The following is a 16,578-nucleotide window of genomic DNA, read 5'->3' on the forward strand; positions in this document are numbered from 1 at the left end:
TTTTCATCAAGTATTTCCTACTTGCACAGTGTACTTTGACATCCGTGTTTATGAGCTGCGTTTTGGTTTACTTCCTGTCACCGCTATAGTAACATCTGCAAACTTAGTGATTTTTCATCCTTAAATTAGTGACTTTACTTTATCGTATTAAAGTGATTACCATTAATTTTGTGGCGCTTCTATGGATTCTGATAATACCCTCAGTGTCCTAGATAACCATTAGCAATGTAAGCTAGCTCGCTAGCTAGTATCATCATCCTCATTCAAACCTGACAGAAACAAAATAAAACTCACCATCTTGGCTACAATCACAATCATCAACTGTGCTTTGGTCTAAATATACCCAATACCCATATACCAAATTGTGAAAAGTGAAGTAACTTACGTAAGGATGAAAACTCACTACATTTGGAGTTGAAGGTATCATTACTATAGCATTGACGGACGTTTAAGCGGAAATGGCATATAGAGCAAAAATGTTTTCACATCCAACTTGGTAAATTTAGGGTTTATTTCAACCAAACCCTTCACGGTGTGAAAGACAGAGATGATGCTTTCGGTGAGTTTTATTTTTCATCCGTCAAGTTAGAATGAAGATGACGAGTCTAGTTAGCTAGCTAATGTTGCTAACGGTTATCCAAGACCCTGAGGTGATTATGAAAACGTTCAAAAAAATACATACAGAACAAACAGGAAATACTATCAACGATATGGACCAAGCAAACTGTTAAAAAGTGAAGTAATCAACTTAAGGATGAAAAAACAAATTTTTAGGTGAAGGCAACATTACTATAGTGTTGACAGGAGGAAAACAGACGGATGTGGATGGATGTGTCATTTTACTTTGTGCAAGTAGAGATTTTTACTAATTTTAAAGCAATAATAAAAGGTTCAATGTTAATGGGATGGGTTTTTTTCAGGACAGGGTCAGAAATTTACTTGCCCAAAGCACCTGTACAAGATTTATTATTATTTTATTAGAGATTATCAAATAATGAGAAAGACTACAGTTAATTGTCATCTTTAATCAAGGACTGCAAATGCAAATGCATTTAAAATGTCAGAAAACAGTCCAAGGTGATGTCTTCAAATGTCTTGTTTTGTCAGTCTAAAACCCAAATATCGAGTTTAATATGATCTCTATATTTGAGACGCTGATAACAGCATTTTCTGCCATTTCGCAGGAAAAATCAAAATATTTTTTTCAGGTTTACAGCCCAACACGACATTTTACTTACCCCAGGCAAGCAGGCAATACTTATTATCGCCTTAGTCTATTCTATTCTATTGTGTTCTGTTCTGTTCTGATCATGGTGGTCAGCTCTGCTCCAGCCTGGTAGCTCCTCTGACTGTCTGTCTCTGCAGATCACTGTCTGTGCTCTCATCACACCGGCGGCCTGCGGCACCGGGGACCCAGGTGCTGAGGCAGGTACACACACACACACACACACACACACACACACACACACACACACACACACACACACACAGTTGAACTGTTCACATCAGGCCACCTCAATTAATCACCTCTGCCTTTGGAGCCGTGACTGCCCTCAAACACAAACGCACACTCATCCTCTCTTTCACTGAGGTGTGTGTGTGTGTGTGTGTGTGTGTGTGTGTGTGTGTGTGTGTGCGTGCGTGTGTGTGTGTGTGTGTGTGTGTGTGTGTATGTGTGTGTGTGTGTGTGTGTGTGTGTGTGTGAGACAGAGGGCAATCTATCAAGGTGATCGATAAATAGGGGTATTAATATTAGTAATGGGGCTCTCCTCCAGTCCAGTGAATATGTATCTGTCTTTACGGTAAAATATGATTTTTTTTTTGGCACCTGCACGTTTTGCAGCGGGGACGCGCGCACGGGCACGAGCACGGGAAACTCTACCTGCATGCTGAAGAGGAGGAGGATGCACTGCTCTCTATGATCACACACACACACACACTGACTTTCTCTCAAGGGTCACTTCTTTCGCTTTACTCCACTCTCTTTCTCATACACACACACACACAGATTAAAGAAATTAACGAGCCTTGCGCGTGCGTGTGCGCGCGCACGTGTTGGAAATTGATCTAGTGTGACTCATGTTAAAGCCCGCTGGTGACCAGACATGTGTGCATTGGATCCTCGCCTCATCAATCATCCCCCCGGCTGGCAGTCTATATGCGCAGTGTGTGTATGTGTTTGTGCGCGGGCGTGCGTGTGTTTGACCCACACTGCGTTTGTTTGTGTCACCCAGATCTATCTATTCATGCGTTTCAAAGGTCACGTCAAAGCAATGTCGGGTGCAGATGCTGCACATCTCCCTCATCAACGTGAAACTGGAGGAAAATGAACGCACTGTTTGTGTGTCTGCTCCCCTAAAACCTCATTTTTCCCCCAGCGGAGCAGAGACCCTGAACACCCCACGACTCTGCTCCCTCCAGTGTAATGATGATGTCCAGGGCGGCACAAATCTATAACAACATAACACATTCACACACTCACAGAGCCAGACACAGGCTGTAGATGCGCGCACACACACACACAGCCAGCCCAGACTGAAAGACACCCACAAAGCGCACAGACGCACCAAAGAGGATAAAAAAAGGCTGAAAGGAGACAAATTTCGGGCATTGAAGAGAAACTTTCCGCTGTTGTTCAGTTGAGCTTAAATGTGTTTCAACATCTCTCACCTTGGTTCAAAGTGATCGCCAAAGTTATGATCCACAGGACTGGCATGGTTCAGCCGAGCGCATTCAGATTCCTCCCCTCAGCTCTGCTTCTCCCCCGAAGAGACACCATCAATTCCTCCCGACCGGCTGAATTTAACTGGAATCCTCTTTGAGTCATGAGAGTGAAAGAAGCCAAATTTAGAGGAAAAAATCCCGATGCCTCTCTTTTCCTTTCCTCTTTCTCTTCTTACTCGTTTCCCTGTTTCTCCCGTGCGTAAAATAAATCTGTCTCCACTTTTTTTCCTCCTCTAGTCTGCGTCTCTTTTCCTCTCTGCGCTCTGGATTCCCATTTAAACACACTGAATTCCTCTCTCTCCCCCCTCCTCTCATACAATGAGTAGCACACACCCCCTCCCTCAGCCTCCACCACCACCACCACCTCCTCCTCCACGCCTCCCCGCTCCAAATCTCCGTTTTGGACTCCACAGAGAGGAGGTGAATGGCGCCCCAGCGGCCGCAGCGAGAACTGCACTTTAAACAGGAAAACTTCAACCATTAAGTTCAGTGAGTGCACCTCTGGCACACAGAATACTTTGTAGCAGGTTATGACTGTAAATCTTTAGTGATATTTAAATATGTAGATAGTTTAGATGTGCAGCATTGAGATTAAGTAAAGGGCCAATCATATTTTTTGAGAAAATATAGACAGGTCTTCCAGGCGCCAACCTTTCTCTCTTCTTTTATTCTTCTTTTAATCAACACCAAGACACCAGTACAGTACAGTACACCCAACTTCACTCCCTCAGGGTTCTCAGAATACTTCTCCACCCACCATTTGCACATGATAGTCTCCTCTGTCCCAGTCATACCTGTCCCTCCTAACCAATGGTGAGTAGGAACTAATTAACTCATAGTCAAGTGGACATGAAGCATCAAGTTAAAATACTGCACATGAAAATATATAAATACAAAAATTGCAAAGTGCCATAAATGATTATGAAATAATAAAGGTGTTTACCAGTAAATGTAATCCTGCAAATGCATCATCACCTCCCGAGACCTGAAAGAAAAAAAGTTTTGATATTTAGGATTTTTTTTTTTTAAATTTTTTACATCATTTAAATAATTGCAATGTAAGAAACATATCACAAAAAAAAATCTCCAGAATGTTATTTATGTTTTATAGCATGTCCCTTGTTGTGGATATCAGGTCAATATTTTCCACAAAAATTACAAGACATCAATTTGGTAATGATAAATTTTCATTTGCTCTGCATATCTTTTTCATTCTTTCTCATCTGATGAATGTTGGAAATAACAGTGGTGTTTTTATTCAAAACTCTAGTGGGTAAACCTTGACAGTGAAAATCACTGAGAACACATGATATAAACACGCTTACCTGACATTAATTTTACATTGGCAGGCAGTTCTTGATCTCGGAGGCACATGCTTCTCTTTACTCACTTCACAAACATCTTCGCACAACATCCTTCTCTCCTGCACCATTTTTTAACAAAGTGCACACTGTGACCTTTTCTCTGTAGGTCTCCCAGAGGTCTGGTGGTCTGACCTGTGCTGGATCCAGCTCTTCGTAGAAGTCAGATCAAAGAAATGAAAGATGGTGCAGGGAGCTCACTTGTTCCTGCAACTTTGACATTAGATATAGACGGATCACGTGGTCACAAAGAAGAAAAGCTCTTCTGCCTCATTCAGTGTTTTTTGATTTTGGTGTGAATTGTACCTTTAATAGCTGCATCTGCATTTTAGTTTTACATGTTTAGGTCACATATGAGTTATATAACATTTACACCTTAACCAGTACCGGATTTTTGGGGCCTGTTGTGGTCTGATATTGATATACTGGTCAATATTCTTTATTTATAAATAGAAAATCCAAAAAGACCTCAGAGCAAGAACAACTAGGGTACAAATTAAAAAGAATAACATCCAGACAACTTGAATAAAGGCAAGGCAAGGCAAGGCAAGGCAAAGAGAAAGGATCAAATATACAAAAACATGCTGCCCATAAAATTAAAAAAAAAGAGAGAGAGAGCTGGAATCTCGTCTATCCTGTAGTCATTCAAATGTTGGATTTATAAACAGCATATTTAAGGTCTTTTAAATGTCTGTAGGATAATATGCAACTGCCTGAGTAACAGCCAAGGAACATTATTAAGCCTTTGCTAATGTATTAACAAACAAAAGAAATTCCAGTGTGTATTTTCTTTATGAATAAGAAAATCTTTGGTGGGCCACCCAGCACCCTGTCAGGGGTCAGATTTGGCTCATATTAGAACGACAACTAAAGCAAAAAATAACCCCAAAATATAAAGTGTACAGTACTTACAGTTACACAGGTATATTCTCAGAAGAAATCTAGCAGTGTTCACAGTTGTTGTGCTTCTTATGTAAAAATAATAAATAAATGAACACAACAGTTTCTACCAAAGTTTGAACCATTTTGGTCATTTCACATGACAGATTGCTGTAAAACTGTCCTAGTTCCCTTTTTTTCTTTTCTCACTGGTTTTGAAGTGACAAGGCAAAGCTGGATAAAAGTGATGTCAAATATTTCCATGTCCCAATAATGTGGGACAGAGGTGGGACCAAGTCATTGTTTTACACAAGTAAGTCATCTCAAGTCTTTGCACTCAAGTCCCAGATCAAGTCCCCAGTCCTAAACTTTGACTTTAATGTAAAAGTGAGTTTCCACTCTTGTTGTCCAACTGGAGCTCACTAACATGACATTGGTTCTTTATGGTTCACTCCCTGAAAAGGGCAAATTAGCTCCTGGGTCACTAATGTTACAATGTTTTACAGGGGTTAAGACATTTAAATGCCCTGGCCTGCCTCCCCACATGCAAATATTCCACCAAAACATACTACCTTTTGAATTTTTAGTGGTACTGTTCTGTATATATTTGGGTCTCTGTGCCTTTAGTGTTCCTTTAAATAAACTCTTTCTTGTTTCTTTGATCTACTATATGTTACCACTGTTATATTCCTTCACAGTTCTCGGTATTGGACTAGAATCTGACCTTACATTATCACTGTAATCTTTCCATCATGGTACTTTCCTGTAAACTAGTAGGTGTGTCATACTGTATGATTTCAAATGACATATTCCTGAACTTACAGGGAGAACTATGTGAGTGCTTTTATTCTTACAGTGACATGACTCAACACTGCAATCAACATCTTGCAAAACATACGTTTGGTGAAATAGGTATTATAATTGAAACTGTGCTATTCACCAGTCAAATGAGGTCAGCTTTGGCACTGCACACTTGTTGGCACCTACACCAGACCTGTTGTATTTTGTTCTGTTTTAACTAGATTGCATTTACTGTAACAACAGCACAGTTCAGCAAAAACAAGTCCTTTATCCTCAAACAGCTGGACAGAGTTCTGAACATCCATCTGTGTGTTGACTGTGACTTCTCACTGTATAATGAATTAGCAGCATGTGTACAGTGTAAGGCTGATTATTAACTGCCTGTACCAGTATCAACATGTGGTAACAATATTCCCCAAACCACAGTCCATACTGAAGGGGTGGAAAGATAAGAGGGATAAAAGGGAACCAGAGAGAGATCAAGAGACTCAAAGACAGAAAGACAGAAAGAAAGAAACAAAGAAAGAAAGAAAGGAAGGAAGATCAAGAAACGCTTAAGCAGATGTATTACTATATATTTTTTCTGTGAGTGATAGAAAGTATGATTTAATCATAAAATAATAATCATTATTTAGAAATAATCAGGTACCACCAACTTGAAATTTAATTGAACTCAGGGAGAACGTCAGTCAGTTTTTCTAATTTTCCATCCAAGTAACCTTTTTTGGCGTAAGGAGGAACTTTGAATTATTGCATTGTACTGCCCTCTGCTGGTCATTTAATTAAACTGCATAGTAAAAAAATGATGGGAGTGTGGCTTCTTTGAACCTGTTGATAACTTAATAGTCTCACATCCAGTGGTTATTGGTTTTGTTAGTTATTTTATCAAATCTATTATTTGTTGAAAAGATCATATTCAGAGCATTTGTACAGTCAGTAAAGAAAGAATGCTTGAAAAAAAAGGAGATATTTATCTGGGTCAATAAAATATCAGAAAATGGTGACAAATGTTGATCACTGTTTTCCAAAGCTGTTAGGAGAAGTTAGCTTTCAGGGTTTTCTGTCAGAAAGCCCTTCTTGTTTATGTTTAGGGGGGAAAAAATCATGGACAGGATTAAAATAGAAAGATCTCTGGCAGAAAGAACTGAAGGCTAACTTCTTCCAAGTACTTTCCCAAAGTTGAAGGTGATGTCCTTAAATATCTTTTGTCCACAACCAAAAAATATTCAGTTTACTGTGACGGCAGGGTAAGGAAACCAGAAAATATTCAAATCAGAAAAGCTTATTGATTATTATTATACTTACAGATTATTGAAATAGTTGGGAAATGATGAAATAGTTGACAAGTAATCACTTAATCAACCAATCATTGCAGGTACAACAAGAAAATGACTAACCCATGCAAAAAACCTATGGAAACCCGTTTGAGCCAGTGAAACAAAAAATATCCCCATAGATAAGTCGTCACGGAAATTCTGAGATATAACGTCAAAATACGTGACATAGTTCAACTTTTTATCTCATAATTCTGACTCACTATGGGGATGTTCTTTTTCTTTTGGCAGAAATGGGCTTCAGTAGAAAGCAGACTGCCCACTGGATGAACATTTTTAGTATTTTGGATCAGATCTTATTTTGAAAGTTTGTGAACAGGAAGAACCGACGACAACAGGTGAAATTAACCCAAATGCATGTTTATTGAAGTCAACAACTCAACTGGTATTTTAACAAAAAACAAATCAAACAAATACTGTATGAACATAACAGCCAACAGACACAAACCCGCCACAGCATGCGGTTGGGTCTCGTCTCGATGACATCATCAGCCATAGTACAAATTAACATACATGACAGCACTATTCTCGTGTGATATGGATATTTATTCAAAAGGAAGACTTGTCATCCAAAATAATGATTTCTAAAAACAAAGACGTTCGTTTTAGTCGCTGAAATAATAATAACAATTTTTGTGAATGCAACACATGTAAGAGTGTCTCCGGAGTCTGTTTGGGTCAATTAATACACACCTCACACTCATACACAAACACACATACACACACATATGTACAAATACACCATAGTCACAGACATCATGCCTGCCGTGCATATCCAGATATGTGTGTAGATGTGTATGTACCCAAAGTGTGTGTGCAAAGTGTGTATGGTAGTATCCAGTAAAGGCAACACTATATACATGAAATTATATAAAAATGGTTGTTGAAACAATTAAATACGCTAAAACAAAATGTCTAACCTTCAAGTTTTGGAAAATCTAATTTTAAAAAAATGATTATCAATTGAACTGAAAGCAGATAAATTTAAGATTATGCACACCTTTAACAAAACATAATTTAAAAATCAATTTGTTTATTCTAAAAAAATGAAAGGAGATGACGGGCAGCTAGTGTGCGACTGCCTGAAGAGGAGTTGGTGAGAGTCAAGTGGTGGACAGGGCAGGACAGCTCGGTCTGACTGAAGAGGGACAAGAAAAGCTGCTGTTTGCTGGCATCTGGCGACAGCTAGTCATTACTGCAATGAAATATGAGTGCGACTGACTGCATGTCCCAATTCAACGCCTCTGTACGCCTACATCGTTTTAACCTAGCAGTGGTTGAGTGAGTCCTACTTCGCCAGTTTCCTCAGTGTTGTACTGAGGAGGCGCAGCACAGACGGGTTTAAACTGGGACACGGCCTATGTTTGCAGATCAGAGAACAGCAGGGGAGGTCAGTCGGACAGACCGCCAAATCATGTCTCAGGAGAGCAGCTTGTCGGCACTTGTCATCTCCAACACTATCTACATTTCCAACCATTTCTCATGCAAGCTACATGCTAGCACATTAACTAAGACGAAGGACAGGACGATAAATTACAGGCAAATATTACAGGTCCATTAGTTTGTAAAAGACACTACACTTTGTTGAGTATGAGGCAGGTATTCATTTCTCCATTCACAGAGCAGAATTCAACTGGGGTTAAATACAAATCAAAGGTTTACTCTTCAAAGTGGACAATAAACCCTGTGAGACAAAGCCCGTCCTCTGGTCTGCAGACATGAATAAAAGCTGAATGTGTTGCAGAGCAAACATGAGATAAAGAGTGTTCTGAATTCTTCAAAATATTCATCTTGGTTGGTGCATGTCCAAACTGTCTCCAACAGAATTCAAACACTGTTTAAGACAAGTTTATAACAACATTAAAGGAATAGTTAATGTTTTTTGAAGTGGGGCTGTATGAGGTACTTATCGACAGTCGGTGGATTACCTTCAGTAGATGGCGTGGATGGTAAGCAACACGCTACTGTGAAGAGGGTCAGCAGCAAAACACATTTTAGCCACTTAAAAAAAGGTCCACCTAAAAAAAATCAATATCGGTTTATGTGTATGCTTTGTTCAGAATATTTTCACCCTGGCGTCAAACAGCCTTTTCCAACGGGAAACCACCACTATGTAAGCCAAATGTCTGACAAAATAATTTTTCCTCACAGAACACAGGAGTTGATGGTCTAAAACTGCTTCGATCACTTCGTTTGTGTGATTTTGGTGAAGCGAAACAAACCGCTGAAAACAATGAAGTCACATAATAACAACAAGCTAACAGATGGAGGCAGTGGTAGACCAGTGTCTCCTGTGTTCTGCAAGGTAAAATGACTGATTTCGCCTGTGGAGTTAATTTAAGGAGAGCAAGTTTTGTCTCATAAAACTTTGATTTCCCTTCAGGAAAGGCTGTCTGGCAACGAAGTAAAACCATGAAAATATCCTAAATACAGCGTACTCTTAAATTAATGCTGATTTTTACTGATTTTTTTTGTAAGTGGCTAAACCGGGGACATTTCGAAGGTCTCTGCTTTAGGCAATACGCTGACTATCGATAAATACACCATACAACCCCACTTCAAATACTCTAAACTATCCTTTTAATTTAGCCACCCCAAAATCCAACGGAGCTTTCTAGGAAGAAATAAGATAAAATAAAATCAAACAGCTGACCCTGCTTCAGGTCATGTTACCCTTTGTGGTATAGCTAGCTTATAGTCACACTAGCCGGGCCACTTGCTTTCAAAGCAGCTAGCTAGGTAGCAGTTAACGACAATGCGGGGAAAGGTAAGCACAATCCCTGAACGTTCCCAAAAAGGGTGTACAAAAAACTATCACAGACATAACTGTCTACGGGTAAGACTGACAACAGCAAATGGATTCTTCTCCAAAACACTCCCCAAAAAAGAAAAAGTGCTGCAGAGAGCCATCAGCGCACGCCAGCAAATCTAGAGGCGCTACTTCTACTGTACGTTTACATGAGAGAGGGAGACCAGCAAGGAGAATCGGACATCGATCAGAGATGGAGGGGGGCGGAGTGATGAGGAGAGGAGAGACTGGGTGAAGGTGGATGAGGACGCAGACGGGGTGATTGATTAAAGAATGAAAAGAAATGGACGAGCGGAGCGGAGGGAGGAAAAAAAAAGAGGACATTTAAGTTCCTAAATGACTTTCTTCAGTGTTAGTGCAGCCTAGACTCCGGCTCGGCACACTGCCCACCGAGCCAAACCTTGGCATGGGTACAGTCTGGAGCCCAGAGCCTCTTAGTTAGATTGCAATCAATTTCCACAGCCGGGCCAAGTGGAGCTTGTCAGTGCCAAGGCGAACTCCGAACCTTAATAAAACACCGTTCATTTATGGGAACCTTTTGCTAAGCTGGCGAATGATTTCTGCTCACAGTAACACACACACAGAAAAAAAACAATAACATAAAGGGATTTTTTTTTGCCAGGAAGTTTGTCATAATGCATGTAGGCAGTCCTGTTTGGCCCTGTAGTGGAAAGCAAGCAAGCATTTTCACCTCCCTGAAGCAGCGAGCTTGCCAGCTTCTTAGAGGAAGTCGTGATATCACCGCTCAACGAATTTGGCGCCAGGTGGTCTCAACGCCAAGACAAGCAGTGTTCTGTGGGGGTGGAGTCGAGTGCTGCGGGGGCCGAGTGGAAGGAGGACCAGAGCGGTCCACGTGCGCTGGGCAGTGATACTCCAGGAAAACTCCAACAAACACTTTGACACCTTTCGAAGCTGCGTTCGACCGAGGTTTTGCTACAGTTTGGTGTTTGGGAGCAGAGGACTGACAAAGAAGGGAGGAAAAATGGTGAACCTTGATGCTCGAAATCAAAATACAAGTTGCAAGTCATATTCATGGACTCCTGGACTGACAAACTGACAGACACTGCAAACCGTTAACACTGACAGTAACACACTGAGACACTGAGGAGCAAAAATCTCTCATAAGTCCCCAAAAAACAAAAGGAACAAAAGAATAAAATTAAGAAAACAGGAAGGAAAACCTCATACAAATATTTGCTGTTAAGGTTAGTTTTCATCGCAACATAGTCGTTGTTATTTTTATATTTTTTTCCCCAGATATTGATAGTTTTCGACTGCATTTCCACGCATGTAATAAAAACAGGCAGGCTTCTTTTTTAGAGTATATAAGTTACTGTAATGCAGTAACAGACTGTATGAGATACAGGAGAGAAGAGGGATAGAAGACAGAAGGTAGAGAGAGAGTGTATTTACAGCACACCAAACATTTTCTGTCAAGTAAAAAGAATGCTATATAATTCTATATATATATATATTTATATATGTATACTGGAGCCCCTTGGCTTGGTAGCGCAAGGCGGGAATGCTATTTTTGCATGAGTGTTTGCATGTCGTGTGGTGCTGCATTTGTGGGAAATCCGACGGCTCGTACCGGGGGGGTTTGTGAGGAACGCGGGGAAGAGGTTTGATGGCATAAAAAGATTAAACCATGAGAGGGGGAGATTATGTTTGTCAGTCATAATTTGCTTTGGATGGATTTCTCTGCCACTCGGATGTTTACAGAGGGATACTGCCTTGTTAAAGATGGAGAGAATGAGGACACAAACGTGAAAAGACAGAGCTGGTTTGGGTTTGAATGTCGAGGAGACATTTTTGCGAGAAGTGAAGTATCAGCTCGGGATGCCGGAATGTGAGTTACAATTTTGCTTTTTCGAGGCGCTAACAGTTAGAAATAGGATGCTTGTGTAAAAATGTGTTAATATGTCAGTCGGAAATGTTAGTAGGAGGCTTGTGTGTGTTAATCTGAGCGTCTATGAGCATTCAAGTCTATGTGAGAAGAGTTTTTCCCCAAAACTGACTCATGTATGTATGTATGTGTGTGTGTGTGTGTGTGAGAGTGTGTGTGTGTGTGTGTCTTTAAATGTGTGACTTCAGTTCGTCTCCGTATGTCAGTGCAAAATCTCACTTCCCTGTATCAATGTAAAGAGGGTAGTACCAGTTGAAGCGTTGCTTTATCCTGCCCACAGTTCCTTCTTTCCCTCCCTTCCCCACCCATCATCCCTCCAACTGAGTGAAGAACTGAAGCGTCGTGAAAACAAATGGAGGTTTTATTCCCCCTCACTCCTCCCCTCGCCTCTACTCCATGTCCTCCTCCTCCTTTCTCCTCTTCCTCCTCCTTCCCTCCACCGCTCCACGCTCTGTCTAGATGAAGTACTCCTTCTTGTCCTCTGCTCCGGAGTGGCCTCCCTCTGCGTTGATGATGGCCGTGTCGGCGTCAGGGGCGTCGTCTGAGCCCTTGGCCTCATGGGTCAGATACGTTCCTGTGGAAGAAGAGACAGAGTGGGGGGGGTGGTAAGCTGAGGCAGTAAAAGTCAAACACTGGAACTGTAAGATGGCTAAAGGCCAGCAGACAGACACTGTTATAAACAGTAGAGTGGCAAGATGTTCCCATATGATGTCTAAATGATCACTTCAGGTGTTTTTGGTAACTTTTGCTCTTTTTTTGCTTTTAATGTGAGTGAATTACTATGTTGTAAAGTTTTCTTTAGGTTGTGGCGATGTTAGGAGACACAAAGTCCTGAGGACAGCTGATGAAAAGGTGTTTATCTGGCTGCCTTTGGAGAGGTTTTATGTGAAGGTTTCTTTGTGTATAATGGGTCAGAACTAAGGCAAAAAGTCAGTTCAAGTCAATTTTTTTGTTATTACCTGACATTTCCTTGTGAACATTAATTTGATCTGCAGGTCAAGAGATGTCTACGTGTCTAGGTTAAAACTGGGCTAAATTTAGTTGAAGAGTTAAAGTTTTTAGGCATCTAGGTTACATATCATCGTTTCACCAGTATTTCAATGACTGTATTTCAATATTTAATTAAAACCTGCATCCCAGTGAAACATATAGTATAATCAGAGGCTCAGAGCAGGGTCACTCAGGTAAACTCAGTTTATTCACTTCTTTGAAATGATGTGAGAAGTTTAGTCTTCTGTTTCTGGATCAGCTGTATCCAGTTGGTGATTTGAAAGGGGATGAGGGGGGATGCCATCGTTTATATCAGCAAGTGACCAAAATACATCTCCGATGTTAAAGAAGCAATCTATAATATATTTGTTGTAATAATTCATAATACTACCATGATATGTCATCAGAGATTAAGGAAAAAAGTTAAAATATTTGCTACAATGTCCTGTTTTGAAATTTCTATTCTGAGCCATATCTTGACTTTTTCTTTGCCTGTTTCACATTAATTAGAGTTCAAATTCATGCCAAATGTTTGCTAAATGAGTCAGTGTCGGTTTATGAGTTGTAATAAATCATTAATAATCTTTTAGAAGGAGCAGATGTTTATAGCGGTTAAATTGAGTATTATGTTAATGGAGTTGGCCAGGCAGTGAGACAGGCAGTCACTGAACTGAAACTCCAGAGTGTGGATTTTCAGGATAACAGGCTTAACTTTACATTAACAGCCAGCTGACAGTTATAAACAGCAGAACAACTTACAGTGGAGCACAGGTCAGCACTCGTTATTGTCAGTTTACAATGTTGTGCCCATCTTGTGCTCCTGCCATGTTCCTACAGCCTGCCTGAGCTTCCTCAAGTCTGTAACACACAAGTGTTACATATTGCTTGTTTAATCTGCCATCCTATGCCCTCTCTCATCCCCAAGTATCCCCGAGTGCAGGGACAGAGGGTTTTTCTTGTTGAATATGTGGCCCCAACCATGGCTGGGGAAATATCAGTAGCCAAACTGTGATGTGTATTGATTAACTAACGGCGCTGTCCGTAGTTCTGAAGTGGCAGACAGATTTGTAATTCCAATTTATTCTCAGAGTCCCACAATTCTGTCATTTTTATCTTCAATCTATAATATTGTTTAAACCATAAAGCTACAAGAGTTGTTCATGAGTCAGTTAAATAGTCACCTTGGGAGTGAAATGAATTGGGTCCATCCCCCTGTTAAAAATGAACAAATCACCTACTGCCCGTATCAATCGATGAGGGGGAAACAAGGCAGGTACGCTACAGTTAAACCAGTAGGGTCTGGATCCACTCGAAGCTTCTGCCTTTTGAAAGTTTTTCCTTCCAGCTGATGCCTTACTGCTTGCTCTTCATGGGAACTATTGGCTCTCTAAATATAATATTGTAAAGAGTACAGTCTATACCTGCTTTATGCGAAAAGTGCCGCGACATAACTTCTGCTATGATTAGATGCTATACATACATAAAATTGGCTTGACTTGCCTTGACCCACCTCTGTATTCATCACTACACCCCAGAATATAATATAATTAAAAACAGTGCAGAGGTTATACATGACCTGGACATCTAAAAAGCTTTTTCTTTTCAACCAATGTTAGCTCAGTTTGAACTAAGGTGTCTAGACATCTTTTGACCTCCGTCAAGTCTTTGTCGTCCAAGCAAAACTCTCAGTAGGATTTTATTATTTGATTCTCCTGCTAAGATCAAGAGATAAACTTCATGACTCAACTTTATATTCACAATTTTGCTCATAATTATCATACTTATACTTTAAATATTGCTTTTAAAGCGAGTAGGAAAGTACTTTCTTGACCAGAGAAATACAAAATAAGCTTTATAATAATCAGTAATAATAAAGGTCCACTTTGAAACTTTTTCTGGAGCATTCAGCCACAAGTCACAGTCTTTATTACCTATTAGACCTTAACTAGCTGTAATCAAGTTGATTGAGTTGTCATCAAAAGGCTTACCAAATTAGGCATAGAGCTTTGGTCATGAAATGACAGGCGGTTGAATACAATATGGGAAGATGGTACAGATGAGGGAAACGCTTTTTAACAGCGAGGACCCTGGACAAGACGCTGAATGAGTAACAGGAAAAAAACGGTCACAGCATCGACTGGGAGGAGGTCGAAGTCATTGACCAAAAGTCAGCGCACAGCCGGAGAAAGATCAAGGAGGATGTCCACATCTGACTCCAGAGACTCTTTGAACACATCATGACCACCTGCTTCTGTAGGACCTGATTGAATTTCTATACTTAGACAGATTGGGAGATGGTGCTGAAAGCTCTGGAAAAACCTGGAAAGTGGAACCAAAGTTGAGATCATTTTGTCTACTTTCAAAGTGATTTAAACTTTGGTAAAACTTTAGAAAGCGTAGCTGTCTGGTCATTATATTGTAAGTGCCCATAATGTCTGTTGTTTCATCTGTTGCTTTTGTGCTTCAGTGGTGGGAACTACCTGCATTTACTCTCACATAATGGTAGTGAAATGACACATAATCACCAAGTTTTCATGTCCTATACAGTCCTTGTAATTCCTCACTCCTCTGTTGGCCTGCAGACTTGTACATATTCACTGCCCACACAGTGAGGAGCTTCACACACTATCATCTCCTGATCCTTCTCTGCTCTGGACAAGCGCCTTAAAGGACCAGTGTGTGCAAATGTGAAAGGCCATATAAAGACCAGTGTTTGTTTGTCTTTTCTGGACTACTGTAGAAAGAAGACGGTGCACCATGGTGGACTCCATGGAAAAAGATCCACACCTACTGTAGATATAAACGTTCTGAGGTAATAAAAACAACACAATTCTTTGGGCAGGTTAGCATTTACAAAGGCAAAACTGTCCAGAAACAAAATCTAGAAACAAGTTAGGTGGTAGTGATGTCAACAAATGGCCCAATTTCTACCAGGATATTGTGGATATCATCTTGTTCATACTCCGTAGGAACCGTGATATGAACATTTCATGACACAGCAGATATTAAAAATATGTACTAATGCAAGCATTTCTCAATTTGTTATGAGTCAAGGTTTGCCCGCTGCTTGTCTACACTTTGGTATCATGTTGCTAGTTCACCAGTCACCAAACAAGAAGAGAAAATATTTTTAATCAGTGAAATGGCTCGTACAATGGTACGCTTCTGTGATTGGTTTGAATGGCTTTCATATCAGAAATGAACATCTCATTTGACAGCGGTCTGAGACCACTCCTTCAAAGTGGACCAGAGACCGGCTGTAAGGTCCAGATCAGAGTTCTAGTCCAGCATTCACACCAACCCAACCCGTACCAAGGGGGTAAACGCTCCAGGGTTTGGTTCAACCAAACTAAACACAGTTGGTATGAACCTGTCTTACTTTCAGGTGATCATACACTAATGAAAACATGTTATTATGTTCAATTTCTGACATATTCTGCAAATAAACACAAGTAAATCTTACAGACTGGACCTGTAACCAAACAGAGGGAGTCACTAATGCAGTGACATGGACATGATCCCTCACACACCTGGCATCTGTGACCACTGGCCACCAAGCAATTCAACATACTGAACCAGCTGGAAGCACCAGAACTGGGGATTGAATCTGGTGCACTGTGGTGGTGACCAAGTGTTTATCCAGAGCATCACAGGCGTGCTGAAACATTCCTTAAAATATGTCTTAAGATATTACTCGCCCCTTGCTGGAGGAATCCTGTTCTTATGTCTCCCACTCACAGAGCAACAGAGTGACAAACTTACAATATGGCCAGG

The 16,578-nt window shown here is 40.5% G+C and overlaps 2 protein-coding genes across 5 annotated transcripts in view; both read right to left on the reverse strand.

Annotated features, from left to right (window-relative positions):
* kirrel1b (kirre like nephrin family adhesion molecule 1b) overlaps positions 1 to 3,013 on the reverse strand; it is a 102,591-nt gene extending 99,578 nt beyond the window's left edge. Inside the window, exon 1 of the mRNA XM_084732899.1 lies at positions 2,671 to 3,013. Within this exon, the coding sequence (XP_084589025.1) occupies positions 2,671 to 2,716 (46 nt within the window). The 5' untranslated portion in view covers positions 2,717 to 3,013. The remainder of the gene's footprint in view (positions 1 to 2,670) is intronic.
* Positions 3,014 to 9,436: 6,423 nt separating this feature from the next.
* The window catches only part of cadm3 (cell adhesion molecule 3), a 128,482-nt gene continuing 121,340 nt past the window's right edge, over positions 9,437 to 16,578 (reverse strand). For all 4 annotated transcript variants that reach the window (XM_084731646.1, XM_084731645.1, XM_084731644.1 and 1 more), the window contains one exon: positions 9,437 to 12,388. In XM_084731646.1, coding sequence (XP_084587772.1) covers positions 12,270 to 12,388 — 119 coding nt within the window. In that variant the 3' untranslated portion in view covers positions 9,437 to 12,269. The remainder of the gene's footprint in view (positions 12,389 to 16,578) is intronic.

This window comes from Lutjanus erythropterus, chromosome 12, assembly GCF_056507025.1.
Source record: "Lutjanus erythropterus isolate fLutEry1 chromosome 12, fLutEry1.hap2, whole genome shotgun sequence".
In the NCBI taxonomy this organism is placed as follows: Eukaryota; Metazoa; Chordata; class Actinopteri; order Lutjaniformes; family Lutjanidae; genus Lutjanus; species Lutjanus erythropterus.